Source organism: Pelodiscus sinensis, chromosome 13, assembly GCF_052426305.1.
Source record: "Pelodiscus sinensis isolate ZL-2025 chromosome 13, ASM5242630v1, whole genome shotgun sequence".
NCBI classification, from domain to species: Eukaryota; Metazoa; Chordata; order Testudines; family Trionychidae; genus Pelodiscus; species Pelodiscus sinensis.
In genome coordinates this window covers 25,562,019-25,589,522 of record NC_143064.1, presented here as the reverse complement: position 1 = coordinate 25,589,522, position 27,504 = coordinate 25,562,019, and the positions used below count along the sequence as shown (strand labels likewise).

The window sequence follows — 27,504 nt, the reverse complement described above, 5'->3', positions numbered from 1 at the left end:
CTTATAATAGTGAAGTGGTGGTGTTTGAGATGATGACATGGCTATAATATGTACATATTTTATTACCTCCACTCTCAAATGACTGCACTTACAATTGTAGGACCTGCTCATACAAGCACATATGCATATGAGTATCTGAAATACATCAACTCAAAGGACCTATTCAAATTACTCACATGTGTAAGTGTTTGCAGAGTAAGAGTCTCAGAGACTGTTTTTGGAAGTTTGGCCCTTTAAGTCTCTCTTTCCTTAGGAACAAATAAGGTGTTACTGACTTTTGTGGGGACACTCAAGCCAGAAATAGAGCAAGAAGAGGAAGTTACCTTTGAATTAAAAATAAAAGAGAGAGGCAAAACATCCCTTCTGTAATATGCTGGTCATTACAATTACTCCTTATGAACCCATAACAGCTTTCCATTGGTGGCTAAATGTATATCTTAGAGCTGCATGACTGGAGACCACTGTCTGCTTAAGCAGGATTCAATGTTATTTCAAGAAAATGCCTCTGACTGTATCATAGCAACCCCTGTACCACACAGTACATAAAAGTCCATTCCTCCTAAGCTGCAATCCACCTTCTTAAAGATCCAGGCACCTTCCTGGATAAGGGGAAACACTGGTGCATGGTTTTCCTTTCTAATGCTTCAGAAAAAGCCCATATGTCATTATTATCAGTTTGAGATCTCTTATTCTTTCCATTCTCCAATGTGGCTATAATTCTGAGTCTTTAAGGCTAATAAAAGGGATTTAAAAAAAAAAAAAAAAGCTCTTGAAATCTCCCCCCATCCATTTTAAATCTCACATGACTAGTAAAAGGGGATGGGACAGCTCAGAGGTCTCTGACGTGATTGTTCTTTTCTGTCCTGCCATTTGGATTTTACCCTGGGATGGCAGCAGTACAGCATTTGCTTATGCTTTAGAGTGAATGAAGAACTGAGTACATTCCAGTCCTTCTGTGGGAATGCAGAGGTGCTTTCTCATCCCATAGATGAATGTTGTTAAGAGCTGCATGTTCACCTGACTCCTGCCCCCATCTGTTTGCATAATGTGGTTATATTTCTTTTTGGATCAGGTATTCAGTACACAGCCCAACTGCTGTGTATAATGTCTGAAGGAAAATTGCCAAAAATCCATGTAAGTTTTTTTTTAATTTGTTAAATTAACAGAACCCACCTCTTCTTTACTGTTCATTTCATTGTATTGTTTTTCTTTTATTTTTATTTAATGAATGCTGGTTGTGATTGGAGATATAGTTCTTTTCTCTCTGTACTGTGCTTGCCTGCTTGCATGTATGTATCTATGTACCTATGCCTTACTGTATTTCTATATGCTATATACTGCTAGTAATGCATCTGGGTAAAGGAGGAGGGGTTGTCTGTATTTTGTATTCACAATATATATCTTTCTGAACTCGACACAGTAATTTTATTCACTGTGTATCTCATCTAATGGGATATTATACAGGCTACTTTATAAATGGTATAATTTGCTCTTTCATATGACATATTTCTAACTGTCCAAAGTTAGGAAGATTAAGGGGAACTAATTATTAATAATGATTATTAATAACTATGGTGCTGTGGAGAGGATGTGTTTGTCTCCATGTCAAAGCTGGTGACTGGAGGACAGCTCTCTAGGTAGCTATTTCCAACTCTGCCACTGACTTTATGATTCACCTTGGCCAAGTCACTTCACCTATTTGAGCCTTGGTTTCCCAGAGTGTAAAACTGTGATAATGCTACATCAGTGGAGTATAGAGTAGAACAATCAATTCATGTTTTATCATATTCTAATATGTCAATTGAATGTAATTATTATTTGATTCAAATGACTGAGCTGTCTGTGGAGTTAGGCGGCTAATGGGCACCTGCCCATACCATACGCAGTTGAATTTAGCCTTTTGTTTTAAGGGAATCCTGTTTTATACTGTGAGCTCTGATGATTTATGCTTCCAACTAAAAATAGATGTGCCTGGAGGAAGAGCTGCTAAAGAAACCATGCAGGATCTTAAAAAAAAAAATATTCCACTATGGTTGAATTTGTGTGACCATGAGCTTTTCCAAAAAAAGAAAAAAATATTTTATTTTTAATTCTAGAAAACCCAGAGACTGCTGGGCTCTCTGTAACTCTTTCTGTGATGGCTTCCTTCAAAGTATCGTGCAGCCTGCTTTTCCAGTCAGAAAAGTACTTTTAGAATATTGCCCTCCACAGTGGCAGGGGCACCACGTTGATGCACTATGCACTGTAGAGCCTAAACCCGTGGCAGAAAACCCTCCAGAGAATTTCCATTGCCTTTATGATCAGGGGCTTTGTCAATAGAGGATAACCAAAATTAAAAGAGAGCCCAAGAAATTGAAGGGGCTGTATTTGCCACAAGGCAGTTAAAGAAAGAGATGTGAATCTATGATGGCAATACTTAGCATGGTTTATCCATACTCTGTCCTAAAGTGCTGCATAAGGTCTCTTAGCTATCTTCATTCCCATTATTAAAATGAGGAAACCAAGACACAGACAGGTCAATTGACAAGCACTTGGGGTGTGTCTAGACTACATGCCTCCTTCGACGGAGGCATGTAGATTAGCCAGATCGGCAGAGGGAAATGAAGCCACGATTAAAATAATCGCGGCTTCATTTAAATTTAAATGGCTGCCCCGCTCTGCTGATCAGCTGTTTGTCGGCAGATCGGGGCAGTCTGGACGCGACGCACCGACAAAGAAGCCTTTCTTCATCGGCACAGGTAAACCTGGTTTCACGAGGCTTACCTGTGCCGATGAAGAAAGGCTTCTTTGTCGGCACGGCGCGTCCAGACTGCCCCGATCTGCCGACAAACAGCTGATCGGCAGAGCGGGGCAGCCATTTAAATTTAAATGAAGCCGCGATTATTTTAATCGCGGCTTCATTTCCCTCTGCCGATCTGGCTAATCTACATGCCTCCGTCGAAGGAGGCATGTAGTCTAGACACACCCTTGGTGAGAGAATGGCAGAGTTAGGAATAGAATCAAGGCCTCCTGATTCCCAGTCAAGTGCCTTATCCAATAGCCCGTACTGCCCCCCTGAGTGTCAGAGGTGCACTTCTGGTCATCATGCAGAAGTGCAGATGTCTCTTTGAAGCTTATATTAATTTTATTGGTACATTATAATCTGGAAATTTCATGAGAATTGGCTTGAGTTTGAGATTTCCAGGATGGCCTGTTTGGTAAGGAATATCTCTCTCACAAGTATTTTGAGATTTCCACTGCTCCTTCAGAGAGAATCCAAGAACCACGACTGCCTGAAAAAATAGGTCCATGCCAGTTTTGGACAATGGATAATGGTGGTGGCTAAGAGGATTTCCCATCCTTAACCTGAACAGAGATGTGCAATCAATATTACTTGATGAATGCTTGTGATTGTCTAGTTTCTGTTCTGAGTTGAGGCCCCTGACTAATTAAATATGGGAATGTATTTCCAGCCCATTTCCTCTACTTTCCAATCTGATTGGCTAAAGAAGTAACTGCTTTGTAGCCCTCCTGCTCTGCATTAATAGTGGAACTCTTCTTTCTGGGTTCAGAACCAGTGTCTCAGCTACTTTAAGTGATGCTATGCTGTGCTGCTTGGGTTTTCTATTTTTCTGGCATCCATATGTAAACTTAAGCTCCAGATAATTTCAAGTCATTAGCTGTCTCATTGCACTTTCATGAGAATAAGTATGTGGTGAGCAAACGTTAGTTTGTATTTTGCCTGCATCTGTTTCCCCTTCAAATTTCAATATGCTCTGGTATTCTGCACTTCTTGTGCTAAGCTGTCATGTAATGTTGCTGTGCACTGTTGAGCAGCTGCCACAATCTTCCCCAGAGAGAGCTGCATTTTTGCAGTGGGTGAAACGATTCGTTGTACATAGTTCGTTAATCTTTTCTAGTGACATGCCCTGCATAAAGGAAAAAAGTATTTTATTTTTGTCTTGGACATACAGCCAGTATCCTTGATCCTTGTTTTCCTATACTTGCAGAAGTTCCATGTGTTGGCTTTTACAGAGAGGTGTCATTAAGCTTATAGTGTCACAGTTATTCAGGGAGTATCAAAGTATTCTTTAAATGCCTCATAGCAAACCTGAAAAATCATATTATTTATGTAAAAGTTGTTGATTTATATTTTCTTCCCAGTTTCCATCCTTTTTCAAATAGTTGGGACATTTGCCTGAAAGCAGGTCTCTTTTACTAAGGGTGAACCTTCTCCAGTAGCAAATTTCTAAACCCATAATCTTCTGTTTGTGACATTGTAACTAGATGTTGCAAAAGTGATTGCAATGTTGCAAACAGAAAACTTTGAGTGGAATCAGGAGAAAAAATAAATGATTTTTTAAGGAACAAAGATCTTCATTTCCAGGGAGATGCTTTTGTAATTAAAAAAAAGGCACACAGCATTCTCCTGTTCAGAATAAATACATACGTATTTTAAACAACTGTAACAACGGGCTTATTCTTTATCCTGTTAAGGTGTGGAGTTGTATTTCCAGGAATAGCTGCAGAAAAAGTTTTTGACATCTAAAATGACCCCACTGGTAAAGCAGAATGAAGATTTACCTGTGTACCCAGGAGAGAATTCTTCAAAGAATTTATACTGACCAGATTTCCTATGTTAATGGCACTGTTCTCTTCTATATAAGTTAATTCTGTTTGTCTGGCAAGATTTATACGATGTGTTGCATACTATAATTACTATTCTGGCACTCAATTTATATTTAGGTAATGATTGCTATATAAAATTCCTTCTCCGTGATTTGATAAGCATTCAGTTAGTTTGTGCTGTTTTCTTTCCTTACCTAGCGGAGGTGCGGTCATTTTCATTTTAAGCTTGCAAAAGTGTGATTAAGCTTTGATGGTTGTTTTTAATATGCATTCCTGGGCTCGGGAGTGATGCGGGTGCTTTGATTTTGTAAGCTCCCATAAAAATTCTATTTAAAAAGCACACCCTGTTAGAACAATTTCTGGATCTGAATGGAATGTGTTTGAAAGCTTTCTGGGAAGCATCTGTTTCTTTTTAATGGCAACTGGAATGTTTACACCAATGGGATCTAGAACTGTGCATTGAAATGCATATTTCCACAGTTGTGTGTGTATGTGTGTGTGTGGGGGGGGGGGATACCTGAGTTCATTATATATCAGTGGATCTATATAGGTGCCTTTATCTGAGATATATATACAGACTTGCTTCTGCACATGGAGAAGAGCCTACACATGTAGCTTTCCCTCATTTTATCCCTCAGTAGGACCAGTCACAACGGGGAGCAAAGACTGTTACCACTGAGGGGAGATATGGAAGGTGGTGTGAACTTGGCCTGTGACGGGAGGAGCGTGCACTCCCAGCATCCTTTCAAAGGCAGGCTGCCAATCCAGCCAATGTTCCTCTAGACTAGAGCCACAAAAGGCATCCTGGCTGCAGAAATCAAAACCTTCAGAGTGACCCATGGCAGTGCTGTTCCTCCCCAGCCTTCCAACCCAGACAGTGGCTGAGAGCCACAATCCGGATGGATTATACACATGTGCTGGAAGGAGACATAACAGGAAGAAAAGTCTTAGAGGGGTGGCCGCATTAGTCGGTATCTGCAAAAACAACGAGGAGTCCTGTGGCAATTTAGAGACTAATCAATTATTAGGGCATACGCTTTTGTGCATAAAACTCACTTCTATTAGTTTCTAAGGCAACGTCTACATTGCATGCTTATTTTGAAATAAGATATTCTGGAATAGTTATTCCGAAATAGTTTATTTTGAAATAGCACATCTACACTGCAGGGAAACCTCAAAATTAGTCTGAGGAAGGCTTCCCTAATATAGACATGCTATCTCAATTTAGAGCCCCAGGAGGAATAATTTACAATGACCCAGGTGAAGGGGCTACTGTATTTCGAAATAGCAGAAGTGGAGCATCTAGGGTATGTCTACACTACCCCGCTAGTTCGAACTAGCGGGGTAATGTATGCATACCGCACTTGCTAATGAAGCCCGGGATTTGAATTTCCCGGGCTTCATTAGCATAAGCGGGGAGCCGCCATTTTTAAATCCCCGCTGCTTCGAACCCCGTGTAGCGCGGCTACACGGGGCTCGAACTAGGTAGTTCGGACTAGGGTCCTATTCCGAACTACCGGTACTCCTCGTGAAACGAGGTGTACCGGTAGTTCGGAATAGGCACCCTAGTCCGAACTACCTAGTTCGAGCCCCGTGTAGCCGCGCTACACGGGGTTCGAAGCAGCGGGGATTTAAAAATGGCGGCTCCCCGCTTATGCTAATGAAGCCCGGGAAATTCAAATCCCGGGCTTCATTAGCAAGTGCGGTATGCATACATTACCCCGCTAGTTCGAACTAGCGGGGTAGTGTAGACATACCCCTACAGATGCCTCATTTCAAAATAGTTATTTCGGAATAGGCATTATCCCTCAGAGAATGAGGTTTACAGAAGTTGGAATAAGCTGTTATTTTGAAATTATTTCGAAATAATGGAATGGCTGTGTGGACGCTCGCATAGTCATTTCGGAATAATAGCCGCAGGACTCCAAGAGTAAGGAAGGAAATTATCAGTGGTGCTGGAACAATTTTAGGGTGGGGGTGCTGAATTATAGCCCCCCTTAAATCTATTTCATGCCCCTTCAATGGTTGCCAACTCTCCCGGACCACACCGCCTAGACACCATTTGTGGCAATAGTGTCCAATCCATACACTCTGGGAGAGTTGACAACTCTAATCCCTCACCACCCACAGAGGAGCCAGAGCTGGGAGCAGCTGCTGAGCCCTGGTCCAATGCCAGTAGCAGAGCCCCAGTTGGGCAACAGGATCCTGGGTGGCAGTAGAGCCTCCAGGGCCAGTGACCTGGACCCTGGGGCTGGCAAGACGGATGGGCTGTTGGTTCCATTGGGCTGGCAGATTAGAGGACCCAGAAGGCCAGTGGAGCCTGTGAGGCTGGTGGGTGGCAGTGAAGCTAGTGAAGCCAGCAGGACCACAGGGCCCAGTGGGATCCTGCGGGGGCCATCTAGAGGCTGGTACCTGGAGCAGGCAAAGCCAGCGAGGAGTCAGCAGCAGGGATGGTCCCTGGTTGCAGGTAAGCTGGGGATGCTATAGCACCCCCTACACTCCTACTGCCCATGCCTTTGAAAGTTATAATGATGACAGTGTTAAATGAGTTATGGGCTGCACATCAGCCTTCCCCGTGTGTTGGCCATCACACTTGTTTTCAGTGACAGTAACTTCCTGTGAACTAGGGGCATCAAATCTCAGGTTTTGAACAGAGTCAACTGTAATTAACGGGGAGAGGCTGCTGTAATTCAGGGAGGTTCAGGCAACGGTGATGGATGTTCAGCCTCCGTGGCTAAGGCGAGATGAATCTCTAATCCCACAGTGTCCATGGCCAGATTGCACCAATGTGCAGAGGAGCTGGGATTCTGCAGAGCCATTTGGAAGTCTTTCCCATTGGGTTACAAAATAAATAAAAAAGAAACAAAGGAGCGACCCTGGAAGAAGCTAGTTTGTCATTTTTATGTATCACTCAATAGGAGCGATTAGGAGTGACTGTTAAGAAGAGACAGTCCTCTTCTGTGCAGATCAAGTGTCAATAAAAACTGATTGGAACGGCAGCCACCCCACCTTGCCTTAAGCAACGTTAAGGATTCCTCCCACCAAAAGATCTCCAGGCTCCAGGAAGTGGAGTCAGTTCGGAACCATTAGTCCAGTAAGGATGTACAGGGGACTGTGCTGTTTTTCTGAATGGACATTAAACTCAGGATCAGACTGTGGCTAGTCATTAAAACTGCTTTATGGCAGGTATTGCAAGGAGATGTTAGAGATGTTTGCTTTGGTGTCCTTGTTATCTTCTCAGTCTGCAGTTTCAGTAGGGCATGATTTCGTTGTTTACCACCTGTTGTCTGTTTTGTAGTGTTGCTGCACATTGTTAAACAGTTGCTGTGTTTCACCCCAGATGCAGCTGCCTTTCAGTTATGGTTTCTTTAAGCAATCTCGAGGGTCTATTTTATGTAACAGTTTGTTAGGTTGCCCCCCCCCTCTCTCTTTCTCTTTCTCTTTCTCTTTCTCTTTCTCTTTCTCTCTCTCTCTCTCTCTCTCTCTCTCTCTCACACACACACACACACACACACACACACACACACGTGCGCCCGCATGTTTTCTCTGATATGGTTTGATAAATATGAGTCAATAGCAAGGCAAGTGCATGTTACATAATCTCTGGGAGTGAAGAAAACCTTGTTGCAATTCATTAGGAGGCAGGCCTTCTGCAGGCAGCATTTGTTAGCATCATTTAACCATTGATGTGTGCAGTTCTACCAACTGGCCGTGTTTTCATCATGTACAGTTGTGTCTGATTTGAAAATCTGGTTGCACCAGCCTTTGGTTTTGTTATATTGTTAAAGTAAACAATAATAATAATAATAATTAATAGCAAAATTCCAGGATAAGGATGATGAGTTTTCTTTTGTTTTGTGTGTCGCCTACAAGGAATTTTCCAACCCCCACCATCCCTAGCTCAGTTCTCTTTAAAATCTCTGTGCCTCAAGAAATCAGACACAAATGTGACTTGAAATAAATATTGCACCCTTCCCCCTTTCTCTCACATGCTCTCACCCACCCATCCGCCTACACACAAAAGAGAGAATGAAATCAACATCTACTTTTAGCCAGAGCCTTATGGCTCTGCAAGCTGATTTTAGATTCTTTCCCAGGATCGTGGCTGTGGGTACAGTATATATGAATGATAAAATAGGAGAGGATTTGAGTATAGTATTAATTGGCCCTGTAGCCTTAAGAGTGTCCATCTAGTCCCAGAGAGAGTCACGCACATATGCAATAAACAGAAGAGTATTAAAAAACATGGGGCAGTTTCTTTCTTGTTCAGGAAGCATTGAAAGCTGGAGGAAGCATCATGAATTAGAGGGAACTGGGGGAATGGGAACAAACAGTAAATAAGAGGAATCTGGATTGAGTCAAACAGGAATAAGTAAGAGGATCTGAATTCTTCTTTCCTATGTAAAGACTGGTATCCAGCTGGTTATATGTGACAGCATCACTGCACTCTTTCCTCTCAGTGTATCCAAAGAGAAAAGGAGCAGCAGGACATTGGGCAGGAAATTGCAAATGCATCTTAATTTCTTAATCGTTCCATGCCTCAGTTTCTCTATTTGTAAAAGAGGGGTTGTAATATTTACCTTCTTCACAGGGGGTTATGCAGATTAGTTCAAATATGTCTGTGAAATGCTTTATGGCCCTGGAAAGAGAGGAAGCGCTAAAGACGTTAAAAAAAATGTGATTGCATATTTATTTTTAATTTACCCAATAAAAATAAAAAGTCTCAAACTGCTTTCCTTTCCCAAGGCAAAGCAGATTTATCTATGGAGGCTAAACTGGCATTCATTTTTTGAATGAAGAGAATAGCTCTGCTTTTGAAAATCAAAGCTCTTCTCAGGGAGGTAGGAAATTGCCACACTGGCTCACACCAGTGGTCCCTCTAGTTCAGTGTTTGGTCTCAGACAGTGAAAGATGCAAGTATCTTCATTGCTGATAATGATGAAATAACCTGCCTATAGGGGATGTTCCTTCCAAACTCCTGCCAGTTACCTGGTGGGTGGTACCTTGAAGCATGAGGGTTTGTATTTTCTCTAAATGGAACTGTTCTTGTTTTCAGTATAATTGATCATCATCATATATATAGTATCCCAGTGTCTGAGAGTATGTAACACTGAAACGCTGGCTGTTCCCTCTGGGGGACGCTGTTGCATGAAATGCTGGCTGTTCCCTCTGGGCAGCACTGTTGCCTGAATCACGTCCTTCACCTCCCGCTGTGGCGCTCGGCTGACTTCTGCGCCGCTCAGCCGGGCCGCCGCAGGGAAGCCCAAACGGCTGCTTGCGCTGCTTGCTCTCCCATGGCGGACAGGCTGAGCGGCGCAGAAGTCAGCCAGGCGCCACGGTGGGAGGCAAAGGGGGGGCAGGGCAGTGACATGCAGCAGTACAGCGGCTCCAGGCCCCGCCGCCTGGCCATAAACGTCACCGCACCGCTCCCCCTCGCCCCCCGCCATGGCGCTCGGCTGACTTCTGCGCCACTCAGCCGGGCCACCGTGTGGGAACAAGTGGCGCAAGCAACCATTTGGGCTCCGTGGTCCCCCGAGTGAGAGGCAGGAGGAGAAGGAGGAGAGAGAGAGAGAGAGAGAGACGGAGCTGGAGCGAAAGACCGGAGGCTCAGGGGAGAAGAGCAACATGGAGGAGAGACCTGAAAATCCCATCTTATGACGGGCTAAATGGCTAGTCATATATATAGTAGCCCAGTGTCTGTGACTCTGTAATGCTGAAATGCTGGCTGTTCCCTCTGGGCGGTGCTGTTGCCTCCCTGGCTGTTCCCTCTGGTTGGCACTGTTGCCTGAGTCACGTCCTTCGCTTCCCACCATGGTGCTCAGCTGACTTCTGCGCTGCTCAGCCGGGCCGCTGCGGGTGAGCAAGTGGCACAAGCGGCCGTTTGGGCGCCGCGGTCCCCATGCAGCATGGGGAGCGTGGAGCCCAAACGGCCGTTTGGGCTCTGTGGTCCCCTGAGTGAGAGGCAGGAGGGGGAGGAGAAGAGAAAGAGAGAGACAGAGAGGCAGGAGGCAGAGGAAAGCTGAGACAGAGAGAGAGAGGAGGAGGCAGTAGGAGGAGGAGGGAGAGAGAGAGTCACAGAGCGAGAGACTGGAGGCTCAGGAGAGAAGACCGACATGGAGGAGAGACCTGAAAATCCCATCTTATGATGGGCTAATTGGCTAGTTGGTGAATAATAGGCTACAGTCCTTTCATATTGTTGAAATAAAACTATAGATACCTGTCCAGTGCTCTGAGTCCCTGCCTTGCCCATTATAGTAAAAGGTCTAAAGCACTGACAGGGACTCCAGAGGTATGGGCTCTGCTGGTTGACCTTGAAAAAATCACATCCCCTGTCTAGGCCTTAGTTTCCCCCATCTGTAAAATCAGGATAATGATACTGATCTTCCTTTGTAAAGTGCTTGCAGATCTACCCAAAGGACTATGTCAGTGCTAGGGATTCCATTCCTTACTGTTATTAACACAAACTAAGGATTGACCATAAATGTCTCTGCCTCAGGCCATGTTCTCCTCAACAGCCTGGGAGAAAAGGGGTAAAACACAGGGTTTGCAGTGTGCCACAACGTTTAGCAAATGTGTGTGTGTGTGTGGGTGAGTGAGTGGGTGAGCTCTGAAATCAAGGCCTCAATTTTCCACTTCCTTCCCCAAAGAAGGTACCCTGCCAATAGCTCCCTGCTATTTATAATTCATGAGCTTCAAGTTGAGCACCTTTGCTGTTCTCATTTGTGTCAGTCTGTCCAAGAAGAGAGACCCATATAATGGGAGCCTGAACTCAGTGCTTCTTAGGTTATGAGCAGACAGAGCCATCTCTACCAGTGCTGGTGCCCTATGCAATCCTGCACTGGCACGCACCACACTGGTGGGGGGAGACGTTGCTCTGCAGGGTGAGGGAGCTGTAGGGGCACAAGCTATGGTGGGCAGGGCATTGGGTAACGTGCTGAAATGTCAGCCAGTCCGAGAGAGTTGGCAACACTGGAGCAGGGCAGGGAGGGAGGCTCACCTACAGCCTCAGGAGAGCAGGTGGGATGTGTGGGTGGCAGCGAGTGGCACATGTGGAGGCTGGAGGGTGGCTGCATAGCTGGTCAGACAGAAGTGGCACTTTGAAGGTTAAACCACCACTTCTTTCCAGCCCCTGACTGTGGCTGCTCCTGTTTCTCCTCAGTCCTCTGGCCTGCACTCGTGCCACTTGCCACCAGGGATCTAATAGTGTACTCAATTAACTGATAAGCAAAAGCTTATAGGCTAATTTATAGACTATACACATTTTCCTCTCCTTGTCAGTCAATTTTTTTGCAGGCTGGCCAGCAGCCTGGTTCAGTCCTGGCTTGTGATGGGTCTGGGACCTACCCCCTGTTGCGTCTCTGGATTTATAGTGTATTAGGAACTGGGCGGGCAGGCAGCCTGGCTCAGTCTTGACTCATGCTGAGTCTGGGACCTATCCCCATTTCAACTCTGTATTTCAAGTGTATTAAGAACCAGGTGGGCAGGTTCAGCTCAGTTCTGGCTCATGCTGGGTCTGGGAGCTAAGACCCACTCTTGATGGGTTGCTGCCACCCCATGCTGCTGCCTCTTTTCAGAAGCACCAGTGCAGGGTGACTGGCACCTGGTCTGCAAGGGGAGATGTTTTTTAAACTGGCTCCCTGCACGGACCAGCTCCCACCTGGCACCCCATGCTGCTGCCTCTGAAACAGTGGCTGCCGGTCCCGCCCACAGGGACTATAGACTAGTTGACTAACTGATAAAATTTCATGAGGTTACTCAACTATTCAATTAACTGATATTTAACATCCCTACTTGCTCCCAGAGCCAGCTTTGAAACTGCTGAGGGATGGGACCTGAGTCTACTGGAGAAAGTGCTGAATCTTCGAGGGCAGGGAAGGTGGCTGGGGATGGGGCCTCCAGAGCTGGGGCTATTTAACATCCTGTCCCTAGTCACATACAGTACTGCATAAGGCACCTCTAAATTTGCAGCACCACAGCTGTGTATGCTGCACATGCCTGAGGACAGCCCTGGTTGCGAGTAACACCGTGAGAGCCATCTAAAAGGTATGAGCCAAATTAATCCCTAATGCAGTTCCACCAATTTCAGTTGAGCTACAAATGGGATAGATTTGGTCCCAAAGGTTTTGGATATGCAATGCCCATGTGCAAATATTGGACTATGTGCGGCATTATTCTCAAACATGGAGAGTGTTTTAAATGGCATTAATCTAGATCTTTTCTGTTTATGTCTTTTTAAAGTCATCAGTCTGTATGCAGGCAATTCAGAATAGTTTGTTTTAACATTGTGAATTAATACAATGACTATTTTATTGTTAATTTATCAAAATTAGTCTTTTGTGCTTTACTGATGCCTTTGGATGTACTTCCCAAACATTCATAAATTAAACTGCACTATATATGAATATCTGTAACCAGGCTTGGTAGAATCACATTTAATTTTTTGTTATAATTTTGACCAATAATTTCAATGTTTATTTTTAAGCATTTTAAAATGTGGTTTATTGATTTAAATGTTTACAGTTACATACAATTATGGGATTTAGCCTTTACAATTTTTATACGGATTTAGTTGTTCAGAGTTATGGAAAATTATGGGGGAATGGATATCAGAAAATAGGGATATTAGACAATAATTATTTAATAACCGTAGATGTTGAGATTCAAAGATATACGGCTTTGTAATAATTAAAACACAAATTATAAACATCACATCAAAATATACTAAGTAAATATCATGAAATCAAACTCTAATAAACTCTTGAGCATCATTTTTCTTACTTTGCCTATCTAAAGTTCAGTTTTCATCAATGTAAACATTTTTTCATTAATTTGTATGTGTATGGTGAAATTGACATGTACCAACAAAAGTATAACTTGTCTAAGCCTATCTAATGAAAAGAATAACCTCAATTTTTTCCTGATTTCTTGTGATACATGAAAAAGGTACAAGTGCAAAGCTGTACACAGCGACCAGCAAAGTGTTTCCCTCCAAACAGGGCCACCAATGGAAAACTGGGGGAGGAGGCCCAGCAATTTAAAAGGAGCAGCTCTTTAAATCATCACAGTCTGGGCAGTGCTGAGGGCAAATGGGAGAGGCTAGCCCTCAGCCCCACCCCTTCTGCCTAAAGCCCTACCTCTTCTATGGGGCCTGCAACTGAGCTCTGCCCCTACCTCACTTTTCCCATGGCCCAGCAAAACCGGTCTCCAGCCCTGACTCCAAATACATTAATGAAACACGTGCTGAGCCCAGGCTCTCAATGCTCAACTGAGAAGCTAAAAAGTGACTCACACCAGCATAGCCCTGCTGTGGACCATTGGTAAAACTCTTGTGCTGTTTCTTTATCTTGATGCAAGCTCGTCTGTGGTTAGCTCTATAGGAGTCTTTCAGTGCAAATTGGATCAGGCCTTCAATGAAAAAAGCATTCAAAGTGTAGGGCTGGCAGCCAGAAGTCCTGAGTTCTTTCTGACGCTCTCCAAAGGTCTTCTAGTGTGGCCTTGTTCCAGTCACCTAAGTGCTAACCCAAAATTAATGGGAGTTTTTCTATTAACTTCTGTGGGAATTTTTGGATCAGACGTTCAGCCTTGCTGGGATTCATTTTCTCTATCTGTAATACGGGGAGGGTAACATTCAACCGCCTAGCAGCGCCTTAAAGACTAACAAACATGTTTTGTTAGTCTTTAAGGTGCTGCTAGACTATTTGTTGTTTTTTAAGTTTTTCCAGTTAACTCAGCTACCCCTTTGAAGCTTTTATTCACCTACCTGTTAGGCACTCTGTGAGGATCAACTAGGGTATAACACTGCACGCTTATTTTGAAATAAACTATTTCAGAATAGCTTATTTCAAAATACAGTAGGCTTCCGATAATCCGGAACCTATGGGACCTAGGTGGTGCCGGATTATCCGATATGCCGGACTATCAGGAGGTACTATAAGCTGGTTATATATATACTCTATACATTATATACTGTATATAAAGTATTCTTAACCCTTTTTATTGTACATACTGTATACAGTATACTGTAATGTTTTAGGTTTTTTAAGCCTTTTTTACCCTTTTTGCTCAGTTCAGCTGCTGCCGCTGTTACCTTGTGACTCATTTTTTGCCGAAGCTCACTCACTAGGCTCTTGCCATTTTGATGCTGGACTATCAGGAGTGCCGGACTATTGGATGCTGGACTATTGGAGTTTTACTGTAGCGTGTCACTGCAGGGAAGCTTCAAAATTAGTCCAAGGCAGGCTTCCCTAATGTAGACGTGCTACCTCGATTTAGAGCCCCAGCAGGCACGGGGGAGGAATAACTTAGAATGGCCCTGGTGAGGGGTTATTTTGAAATAGCAGCAGTGGAGTGTCTACACATGCCTTATTTTGAAATAGCTATTTTGGAATAGGCGCTATTCCTTGTAGAAAGAGGTTTTCAGATTTCAGAATAAGCCGTCTGTTATTTCAAACAGAATGGCTGTGTAGATGCTCACATTGTTATTGCAAAATAACACTAGTTATCTCGAAATAATGGTAGAGTGTAGACGCACCTTTAGTGTTCATTAACGTGACTTGAGATACTCAGAAAGGGAAGCTTAAGAAGGTGCATAGACCTATCAACATCTGCTGCCTAGACACCTTGGCGCCTGATTTTGCTAGGTGCTAAGTAGCTCAGGAGAGCCCTTAATGCTTCTGGAAGGTCCATGGGAACTGCAAATGCTCATTGTCTCCTAAAAGATGATCAGCCCCTTGCAAAATCAGAGCAATAAACTCTCAAACCATCTCTTGCCTCCTAAAAGCGTTATCTTCTCAGTGCAGGAATCAGGGAGAGAAAACATTGTAATTTCTTTTTGGACAAAATTCCCTTTTGACTAGAAAATGCTCAGCCCAGCCTGTTTTAGGTCTCTTCAGGGTGAAGGAATCGTAAGAGCCTGCCAAAAATAAGTCAGACGTGTGCATTCAAAATAGCGTCAACACAGCTGTTAGGTGTAAGAGGGGGTGGCTTATTGTTTGTGGAAGACTGCATCATTTTAATTGCCTAATCAAAAGCAATATATATCCCGGCATATGGACTAAAGAGCTCTGTGCTTGTAGATATTTTGGGCCTTGCCTTAAGCTCTGACTAGTGCTATAATCCAACTTTCTCCTTCACATACTTAATTTTAGATTTTTAAGTGAGCAAACATGTAGGTGTTAGAGGTAGAAAAGTCCTATCTGATCAGTGTCTGCTCTGCTCTTTGGTTCTAGAGACCTCATCCCCTCCCACCTATCTAACTCCCTGGTATCTAATGTTTAGGTTTCATGTAGGCCACTGGTGGTTCAAATGCCACAGAGTGGTTTTTTCTGACCAACATTTTAGAACTTTTGTATTTAATAATCCAGTCTGTCTCCTTTCCAAAGCAAATTTGTATTGGTATTTTGTATGTCTCGGTTGTTTACCACTTTCCTTGGATGAATATACCATGATAATATTTCTTTAAATTCTGCTTTTTCCTCCCATCTCCTCTGCAGTCAGTTTTACCTGTTTGCTTTTTCCCCCCGGCTTGTGCTGCTATTCCATGGCTTCTCCTGATAATCACAGTAAGTGACACTTTCTACTGTAATATCTCAAAGTACTTTACCAAAACGGAATTAATTAAAAACCAGTGAGATAGATATATAACATAGTATTGTTCCTACTGGACTGATAGGGAAACTGGAGCACAAAAGAAGTGCCTTGCACAGGTTCACATGTAGCTTAAGTCTGCTACATGCTGAGCACTTCCTGAAAGTTCCTGGAAACACCCTGAGCTCAACAGGAGATCAGGCTGTTTGCAGAAACCAGAACCCAGACCACCTGCCTATCAGTCTCAGCTGATGGTTTATCATTATTTATTTATTTATTTATTTATTTATTCTATTATCATAGTGCCTAGTCCAGAGTTATATATATATAACTCTGTTATATATAACATGCCATCATGTGCCAGCAATGCCCCTCTCCAGTTTGGCCAACGTACAGTATATGGCACAGTCCCTACATAAAAGAATAAACGGACACAAATCAAATATCAGGAACGGTAACATACAAAAACCTGTAGGAAAACACTTCAATCTCCCTGGACACACAGTAGCAGATTTAAAAGTAGCCATCCTGCAACAAAAAAACTTCAAAAACAGACTTCAAAGAGAAACTGCAGAGCTACAATTTATTTGCAAATTTGACACTATCAATCTAGGATTAAACAAAGACTGTGAATGGCTAGCCAACTACAAAAGCAGTTTCTCTGCTCTTCGTGTTCACACCTCCACATCAGCTGCTGGAAGTAGGCCACATCCTCCCTGACTAAATTGACCTTTTTATCTCTGGCCTTCCTCTTTATTGGTACTCCCTTCTTTTTACATTCCTGTATATTTATACTTGCTTCTGGTATTTCCACTACATGCATCTGACGAAGTAGGTCTTTGCCCACAAAAGCTAATGCTCCAATAAGTCTGTTAGTCTATAAGGTGTCACAGGACTTCTCGTTGTTTTTGCAGATTCAGACTAACACAGCTACGCCTCTGATATTGGTCCATAGTTGTGGACCAGGGCCCCATTGTGCTAGGACCTCTAGAGCTCAAAGCTGAGTCAGTTAGAATAAGCACATGGAATTTGGGATGCTTATAAGAACCCTATGCACCTTCCACTTTGAACTTGGGGTTCATGAGAACTGGTTTTCCAGAGAGATATCTGATATTGCCACCAAAGTCTTGGCCAGAAACCCCACACAACCAACCATTTTTCATATTAGATTGATACGCCCACCCCGTGGACCAAGAGGGAAGATGTGAATGAACTTCTCCTCTTGGAGGGACAGTTCCTTTCCTTACCAGCTAACCTAGTTGTGTGATGTCATACACACAGAGCTTATAGCAAAGTAACAAGCTTGCTCCCCATGACTTTTCACTAGGAGACTGATTCTGTTGTCCATACTCATACAGGGTATGTCTACACTGCAATGCTATTTCTGGATACCAGAGTATCCCTAAATAGCTATCCCACATCTACACAGCAAGCCCATTATTTCGGGCTTACTATTCTGACGTCCCTGTAAACCTCATTCTGTGAGGAGTAAGAGACATTTCGGAATAGCACTTCACTTCAAAATTTGGCACTGTGTAGACAACGGCAAATGACGAAATAAACTATTTAGAAATAGCATCAAAATAAGATATGCAATTTGCATAGCTCAAATTGCATATCTTATTTCAAGTTATGATGCTGTTACTCATAGATTAGAACCTTGTTCTTCAGAGGATCCCACTGAACTATCTCAGAATAATATACTAATCTGTGAAGGTAAAGAAAACAGGACTGGGCCTGATAGAGGTTCAATCTGAAAGTGTCCTTTTAACCTTTTCAGAAAAGGCAAGGTTGTTTTTATGATGTTCATGAGTAACCTACCATATTTGATCTGGCTGTGTGAGCTATCCTATTTGATCTGCTAGCCTTTAATTGGCAGGAATCAGGAAATTGGATAGAAGGGTTGTCTTTGCTAGAAGCATGTAACCAGGGCATCACTGGGTTACCGGGTGGGTCACTGAATAGCTGCCTTTATGGATAAATGCATAAACTGCTCCGTTAGTCCTCTCAGCAGCCATTTTCAGTGCTTGCAATGGGAATCTTCACCATTGGCAAACTATAAATAGGAAGAATGTAATAAGGGAAAAATAAGCTGCCCACAGCAGAATCCTTGTATTAATGAAACATAAAGATGGATGGATGCAAAACAGCTTGGCTTGAAGAAGGGGAAAAAAGAAAAGAATGCTGTGAACCATGGACTAGCGGATATTTTAAAGCATAAAAGGATTGAGCAAGTCAAGAAACTTAAACAAACAACAAAAATATGAAATGGGAACCTTTTCAAGGCACAGTATAATTCATTTTAATTACAAGCCATCTAGAAACCTATTTGAGGTAAGAAATCAATTCTGGGTTGTAAATTACAGCATGAGGGCCAGTGAATATGAGTCAGGATTCAGTGTGTTCATGACTGTCTGGCTCTTTGTTTTCAGTTTCATTCCACATATTATTTTCATCCCTTCTTCCTTCCACCCAACCATAGAGGAAACCCTCCTAGGTAGGTTAGTGGTTGAGTGATAGGGGATGTAATCTGGTGACTTCCTCAATGGGCTGAGTCTTTAACCTTCTCTGCAGAGAAGGCTTAAGGTCTTGGTGCTGGAAAGCTCCATGGTGAAAACTGCCAAAGTGTTCAGCACTGCTGCACTGCAGAGCTGTAAGAGAGGTGTTGTGTTTGTGCAGGGACCACATGGTTATGTGCTATTCCTTGAGATTTCTGTGGAATGATCCTGAGTTGATAGGAAGATAGGGACAATCTCAACTTTTGCAATGCAAGCTACTCTGGTCAAGATGGAGCATTGCATACTAGGATCTCTGGTCTCCATGGGCAGCACCTCTATCAATTGTGTAACAGTGCACCCTAATGTAAAACTTACTTTGATCACCTATGTTTTAAACCTCTGTCAGTCTGTTGTCTATCTCACACTCATCATTATAATACCTGAGCACCTAGCTCTTTTCCAGATACTTAATCCAGCATAAAGAGCCTGTTGAAGTCAGCCAGAGTTGGGGGCTCTCTGAACCTTGCAGGCCGGGGACAGCTGTTATTTTTAGAATGAGGTAACATGTTTAATGATGCCACTGCGACCCATTCACACGAGTCTCTGGAAAGGCTAGCATGGGGCCTCTGACATTTCCTTGTGTTCTGTTGTGTTTGCAAAGGATGTGTTGCTTTGTTTTCTTTTCTGTCATTGTCATTCAAAGCTGCCACAGATGATTTGCATTTGATCCAATCCTTGCAGGAGAGCATGATCCAATTCTTGCAGCATCCTTCCTGGCAAGCACTGTGCACGGAATGGGACATTGGAGCATACAGAGGTGCTCCAATGCTCAGAGGTGCCACCAGGCTACCTGCAGTAGCTTCCTGGGAGGCAGACTGTGCTTAGCTGAGCTTCACCCTGCAGCTTAACATGGCTTTTTGTTTTCCTAAATGAAAAGCTGCCGAGGAGCACTTTGTGATTGGGTTGACAGTTCTATCAGGCAGTTTCCAGTGACTTTAACAGGATTCATGGAGCTAAGGACCCCACACACTGCTCTCGCAGCATCCCTATAATATTCATTTTCTCTCTTTCTCTCTCTCTCCTCCCCCTCCACACCCATTAAAGTCTGTCATTAAATGGAAACTGGGCTTGCATGATAGAGGACTAAGAGAGTGTGAGAGAGTAGCAGTACACTGGCATGGAGTGTTGTCATCAACTCGAAATGATCCTTATAGAATCACTCATGGCAGGACCAAGCACTTTCTAGATCATCCTGGACAGATGTTTAACTAACCTGCTCTTAAATATCTGCAATGATAGGGTATGTATAGACTACATGGCTCCGTCGACGGATCCATGTAAACTAGTTTACCCGACATAGTCAATGAAGCAGGGATTTAAATAATCCCCGCTTCAGTAAAATAAAAATGGCCGCCGCGCTGTGCCGACAATCAGCTGATCCGGCAAAGCGCGGCAGTCTAGACGCCTGAGCCTTTTGAACCAAAATCTGGATGAACGTGCCAGCTGAAAACACCCTGGAGGGACCCTATGCAGTTTTGCATACCTGTTCATCTCTGCAGGGTTTTTTTAAGAGTATATGATGGACAGACCTGGCAGAGGGATGCACATAGACAGATTTCCCTTTTCTCCCTTTCTTCTATGGCTTCCTGTATGTGGAGAAATGGAGGGAAGAATCCAGTTATCTCCTAAACCCTGTCCCAACTCACAGTGTTTGATCACAGTTGCATAGGCTTTAGATGTGCATGCCTTAGGTTGTAGTCTTGGGTTTTGCCAAGGTAGGGCTGATTCTTGCCAGAGGCAACCTATTAGTCTTTCGGATGAAACACAGAAGAGAGATTCTAGTCACTCATGATCACTTAAGACTTTGCGGCATTTCTTGACAGAGTAAGATTGTTAGACCCCAGTGTCCTGGCAAAACTGGCAATTATATTCTCTCTGCCTTAAAACTTCCCTTGTAGGTCAATGGGTGGGTGTAAACAGGAACCTAAAGGAATTAGATGCCCAACTACCAATGGAATTTGGATGCCTAATTAATACATTTCTTTTAAATCTCACTGAAAACTATCAACTTCCTCACTTCCCATCCTTTGCTGCCTCACTGTATTATTGTGGAAAATTATGCAGCTTGTGTGTTCTGTCCCAGTGATGGCTGGATTTGTGTGGCGGAACAAGTTATTTCTGTATTTATAATTTCGCAAAATGATTTGGTGTTAGAGGAGCTATCTACGTGTACAACTGTATTATTAATTACTTATGATTATTATTATTGGGAGCATTGTACCCCTTCCTGATTTTCCTGTTTTGTTTGTATTTTTTCATCTCTGAGAAAGCTCTTTCTTTGTCCTGCAGATAAAACAGAATGTGTTGGGACTTTTTATTTTGCTTCCCTCTAAAAGCTATCTGATCACTGAAGTTAGAAGACACCTATTAAATCATCCAGTTCATCTCCCTGCCCGTGTTCTCCCTCCTCTTTAGTATTTTGTCTAGTCTAGTTTTAAGTGTCCCAGAGAATGAGGCTTCCACTGATTAAACTTTTGTTTAAAAATAAAGGGTTTGATCCTTCTCTTCCTTCTCTCTTGGACAGAAAGATATGCACTAGCTGCCTGTTTGTTTGGATATGGAGGTTCAGTTTTAACTGATCAAGCCCTAAATGGCCTGGGACCTTGAGCAGGCCATTTAGGCTTGAGCAGATACAGCCTCTGCTGTCATCATCAGCAGGGTGTGGAGTTCCCTCAGTATAGAGGAAATGGAGCTGCCAGCAAAGGATTCTTCCCCCAGGCCCTTGGCTTCTGGCTTCCCACCTACGTCCCATATGGTTCAACTCTGATGAGCTTCAAGGCACGATACAAAAACCTAGGAAGCCTAGTCCGAACTACATAGTCCGTGCCACGTGTAGCCGCGCGGCACGGAGTCCACACTAGCGGACATTTAAAATGGCGGCGCCCGGCTTTATGCAAATGAAGCCCAGGAAATTCAAATCCCGGGCTTCATTTGCAACTCTGGTTGCCTACATTACCACCCTAGTTCGAACTAGGGTGGTAGTGTAGACATACCCAGAGGCAGCAGCAGGGGCAAAGGTGGGGGGGGGGAGCAAGGGGAGGCTGCCATGAAACAACCCCTGGGCACAGTGGCCTGAGTTGACTACAGGCAGAAGCTTCTAGACCCAGTACAAGCCAGGACTGAGCAAGCCCAGCACAGTCCCAGCTCACACCAGGTCCAAGAGCTACCCCCACTGTTGCTTTACAATTTAAATGTAGTAGGAGCCAGGCTGCTTGCCTGCCCAGCTCTTACTATATTTAAACTGCAGAGTCGCAGCAGGGTAGCTCCCAAACCTGGCATGAGCTGGGACTGAATGCTTCTTCCCTTATCGACTAATCATGTAGTCGATAAAAATTCTATCGACTATACAATTAGCAAAATACCCACTTTTTAACATCCCTAATTTGTATAATTTTTTGTACCATCACATGTTCTTCATGAAGTGTTGCTGCTTCACATTGGCTTTCAAATGACAAAGCAGCCTTCCTTGCCATTTTCTTTACTCATGGTAGCATCAGCCATTTTTCTGCCTGTGAGCTAAAATGCCAGGATTCCTACTAATCTGAAAGGGATCCATAGGGGAGAATACTGAAAAATAAATGAAGGAGTTTGGAAATGAATCCAGGATCTTAGAAACCAGGAATGCTGCATTTTCAGCTCTTGCACTTTGCCTATTTTAGACAATGCCAGTAACAAGATAATAGTTATGTCAGGTGTTTTTCTGTCCTAGCTTACTGTATAGTGATAGGAGAGAATAACGTAACACTACTCATTCTATTCTAATGAGAATTCACTTTAATTAGCAGTAAAAATCTAGTTGAGGCCCAGTAAGAAAGACAATTTTGGGGCTTCCTGAAGTCTATACTAGAGGGTATAACTAAACACCAGCCCATTCCCACAGCATTTGGAAGGTGCTTTTTGAGCATATCTACAACCTGGGTGGGCTAGCGAAGATGTAATTTAAAAAATGTGATCTAGCTGAATGCAAAGAGACTAGCAGTGATCTAATTTGAAGCTCTTTGTATACACAAACATTATCTGCACATTACACATGCGACTGCATAATGACTGGCACAAAAGCACACACACAAGCTTACGTATTGTGTGCAAGTGCACACCTGCAGTTTCATGTGCATATATGCATTTGCACAAAGTTTGGTAGGTGAGCTTGTGTGCACCAGATCTCAGATGCGTACAGATTTAGACAGGCAGATATGACTGTAGGGCTGTTAGCCGGGACAAACAGGTACACACACACAGTGTTGCATGCACACACAGATTAGCACATGATGCACACTCATTGCACATGCAGTATTTTACTGTCATACTGAGGCATTCCCATAACAATTCCCATAACAACTTGCCCCAAAAGGCTGCCAATGGCATTAAAGCCAACTCATATCTTTTAAAGTGAATCACCGAGCTCATCGATATCAATATCAGCTTCAAATAAGGAACAGGAAAGTGCTTTTGATTTGACATCCTCTCTAGTCTGGTGGTAAATAGGTTATTACTAATACAATAGCCGTAATAATCTGTGATGTATGACTTTAGAGAGTGAGAAATAATGGGTCATTGTGTTTGTTGTGATCTTACTTCTGTAGCAACAGTTATTGTCTTTGGTGCCCACGGAATGATTCAGTTAATTCCCAATTGTTTCTATATTGAATCAGAGAGCAAGCGTTTATCATCAGAGTTTTGCTTGAAATGTGACAAATATTCAGGTACTTTGGTAGCTCTTATGGTTACTTTTATTAATTGATGGTTTCTTATGGATGCACGAGACCATGACTGCTGCTAGCCTGATCATCCCCAACTAGTGCTTAGCGGTTATTAGGAGGCCTTTTACCACAAGGAACTCTAAGTTCCTTTGGTTTTCCGGGAGGCACATTACATGTGAAACAGGCTCAGTGGACCAATTCTACCTTTAAAATCTAGGTTTAATTTTTTGTGTTTTAAAAAAAAATCTGTTCTGACAGTTTGTCACACTGGCTCAGCCTGCCCTGTCATGGCCAGCGAAGTGTTATACTGAAAGAAGAGCTAAAATGTTTTGATGAAAGATCAGGTCAACTCAACTAAGCCGTTTGTGAATATCTACTGTATTGACCTAGCTTGGTTCCTTCCTCTGCAGAGCTGCCAATCCAACTCTGGCATCTCAAAGATAGATGTGTGAGGTGCCAGAAGAATTGGAGGCAGTTGTTGCAGGATTTCAGTGTAAGCTTTCAAATAGAATGGCTGGATGTTCATGCTTTCCAAAGGAGACATTTTCTCAGTTTTGCCTGGATTCAGGTCCTTATGGCATATTTATTTCAGAATCTGTGTGGACGAGGGCAGCATGGTCGTTAGGGGTGTTTTATGGCTAAATCTGTGGGAGAAGGAAATGGAAGGGAAGATGAAATGTGGAGCTGGTTGCTTCCTTTCATTAGTTACTTAATTCTTTACTTAATTTCCTACTAATTTACTAATTTCTCAGTGCTTAACTCTGGTGACAGATCAGGTGCAAGAGTTACACAAGGTAATGTGCTTCTGTTTAATATCCCATGCTAATGAGGCTCCAGCTAAAACCAGGTTCTGCATGATTGGTCAAGGCAGGGCAGGCAGGCAAATTGACAGAGCAGGAAAGCAATGGGGGCCAGATGCGAAGCCTTTTGCAAGCAATCCAAAGGAGAAGGTGTATTGAGATGAGGTTAGCTAGAGAGGGAGGTCTGGTCTTGTCAGAGACTGAACATGTGCAGTCTTGGGGACTACTCTGGGGTGTGGGGAGAAGGCTGGGGCCATGGGTCACCTGTGATGCGGAGGTGTGGGGGGGAAGCTGAGCCACAGGCTTCCCATGCTGCTTGTGCTCTGGGGGCAGGCCACCCATGCTGGGGGGCAGGGGGAGGAACTGCCCCTATAGTGGGGGCTAGTTCAGGGTCATAGGCAGAAGGGACATGGCTGCGAGCTTGCCTATACTAAAAGGGCAGGGGAAATTCTGGCAGGGGGAATTCTCAAGGGCAGAGCAAAACAGTCCTATTATTGGCGAAATCCCTTCCTCCCTGGTGGTAAGGGAAAATGATCACTGTCCGCTTGGCGGCGTATTATCTGGAGCTAGGGATGACACCACACTTCTTGATGGATTGCTGTCCACATCACCATCACCTTAATTCACATTTTAGAAGTCAAGGCAACAAGGCCAAAGCCTGGATGGCCATGGAGACTAAATTAATCTTACATGGCTTAACGGTAGGCTGGCATGGGGGAGGCTTGCAATGCTGCTGCCCAGGCTATCCATATTCCAAGGATGTTAGAGGATTTTAGTCTGTAAGGCTGTCAAGCCAGCATAACAAAAATTATAAGGGGGTGAAATCAAGAATATGCTGCATTTATCTAAATCAGTGGCTTTTCTCAATGTCTCCAGACGACTGTACCTTATTCAGGAGTCTGATTTATCTTGCATACCCCAAGTTTAACTCACTTAATAAGAACTTGCTTACAAAATGGATGTAAAAATACAATAGTGTCACAGGACACTATAACTGAAAAAATTGCTTGCTTTCCTGTTTGTACCCTAAAATAAACCAATTGGATTATAAATATTGTACTTACACCTCAGTGTGTAGTATACAGAGCAGTATGAACAAGTCATAGTCTGTATGAAATTTTATATTGTACTGACTTTGCTGGTGCTTATTATGTAATCAGTTGTAAAACTATGAAGATATCTAGATGAGATGATGTACCTCCTGGAAGACCTCTGCATGCCCCCAGGGGTACACGTTGAGAACAACTGATCTAAACCACTCAGCTCAAATCAGCACTAGCTTTGTAGGAAGCAGGCATATACTGGGCATGCAAAATATCTATTGAACATGAAAGAAAAGGGAAAGTGGGCATCATGCTTCATTTCCTCATCACACTCATGTTAGACTATCCAAGGTCTAATAGGCCTTGTGGCAGTTCACTTAAGCTTCCCAGAAGAAACAGCTGTATCTAAGGAGTGGAAATATCATAGAACATGGGAAAATTAGAAAAGAATGATGGCATGGGATAATCATTCTTTACTCATAACAGAACAAATGCTGAACTCCTGTACACAGAAAGCATTTAACCTGACAGCTGGAAAAAATATGTAGCATTAGAAGTTTGATGAAAGGTAATGGCTGAAGCTTTATTACATCACAGAAATTTGAACTTTAAACCTCACACATAGGAAAGTGCTGCATGTGCCAATCTTTCTACTGGGCTTTTTTTTCTTTTTCTTTTTTTTCAACAAGACTGTAGAATTTAATAAAAGATTATATCCTTTCTCTAGAATTCTATAAGATGGTTAAAAAAGTGGTAAAGAGGTTAGCTTTCTCCATGTAATTCAATAGGTTCTAGAGCAGAGGTGGGCAACCCATTGGGGCCCATGTGTGACCCACTGGGGCTCCTCCAGCAGCCCTCAGACCCCTTTGGCTGCCTCCTTGCCCAATGCGCCTTTTGTGCACCAGGGCATCAGAGCCCCACACTTACCTGCTGCTCTTCCCAGCACTTTTGGAGGAGCTGCGAATCACCTGAGTCACACTCCGTCCCTGCTCCTTCCCCTCCCTCTCAGAGTTGGAATGCCATGAATCAGCTGTTCACTGCCTTCCAGCTCTGGGAGAGAGGAGGAGGAGCAGGGACAGATCACAAATCAAGTGATTTGTGTGCTTGGAAAATTCTGAGAGGGAGAGAATCAGGTAAGTGCAGGGCTCCAGTGCCCCTGTGTGCGAGAGGCGTGTGAAGGAGAGGAGGTGAAATGGGGCCATGGGGCTGCAGGTGGAACCCCAGTGGGTTGCGGGCTGCTGCAACCCACTGAGGTGAAGGATGGCCACTCATGCAGCCCACCCACCATTCCTGGTTGGTCATCCCTGTTCTAGAGTAATTTCTGTAGGCACTTATATAGAATCTTAATCCTTATGAATCCCTATTTCTTAGTTTCTTGGATAGTCGGAAATATCACAAGACTCTGACACTTCTGCTTCAGATCTTTCTAGAACCTATAAGTTCATGCTGACGTAGCTAAGTATTCCTTTCCTTCAAAAGAGATTCAGTTTGAGTGTGTGAAGAGGTTTGTATTTTGTCTGCATTGGTTTGCCCAGCACTATGAGAGCAATGTGACCTTTATTAACATAGGCTATGTCTATACTGCAGAGTGGAACAGGTCCGCTTTTTCAGAAGAGTTTCTGACAAAGTGGGTCCATTCTTTAGGCGTCCCTGTTCGTCTTGGTGAGAGGAATAAGGAATGTTCCAAAAGAGGAGGTTTTTCTGACATTTGGCCCGTGTAGATAGGCCAAATTTTGGAAAAGCCTCTTCTGAAAAAAGAAGCAGAAAAATATACGCAAATTGCAGTTTTCAATTTGCATATCTTTTTCCGAAAAAAAAACTGCAGTCTAGACATAGACATATCACTTGATTTTGTTAAGGTCCACAATATTGAAGTTCACTGTACAATTACTATGGGGTTTGTAGTCATGATTTAAGAAAACTCGACTTATTCTAGGGCTTCAGAGGGTGATGAAAATCTTTGGTAGCTGGAAGGGCCTGGTAGTCACTTTTGCCAATGTTAGTGAGGCAGCTGGTGTCTGCATGACTAGTAAACTCAACAGGACACGAATGCATTAGCCCTGGATCTCAAGTGAAGACCCAGGCTAAAGCACTTTAAATGAAGTGCTGATATCCAGTTGCAGGGAAACTATGTTTGTTTATGTGTTTGAATATCACTTAACTGAAACCTCAAGAGGAAAAATGATCATGTATCAGATAAGAGGTTCAG

General features: G+C 43.3%; 1 protein-coding gene across 8 annotated transcripts in view; it reads left to right on the top strand.

Annotated features, from left to right (window-relative positions):
* The window catches only part of ARHGEF9 (Cdc42 guanine nucleotide exchange factor 9), a 399,027-nt gene that overhangs the window by 231,841 nt on the left and 139,682 nt on the right, over nt 1–27,504 (top strand). The window contains exon 1 of one of the 8 annotated variants that reach the window (XM_006136159.4): nt 818–1,134. The exons of the other annotated variants lie outside the window; for them this stretch is intronic. Within the exon in view, the coding sequence (XP_006136221.1) occupies nt 1,105–1,134 (30 nt within the window). The 5' untranslated portion in view covers nt 818–1,104. Of the gene's footprint in view, nt 1–817; nt 1,135–27,504 lie in introns of those variants that run through there. 8 annotated transcript variants of the gene reach the window in all.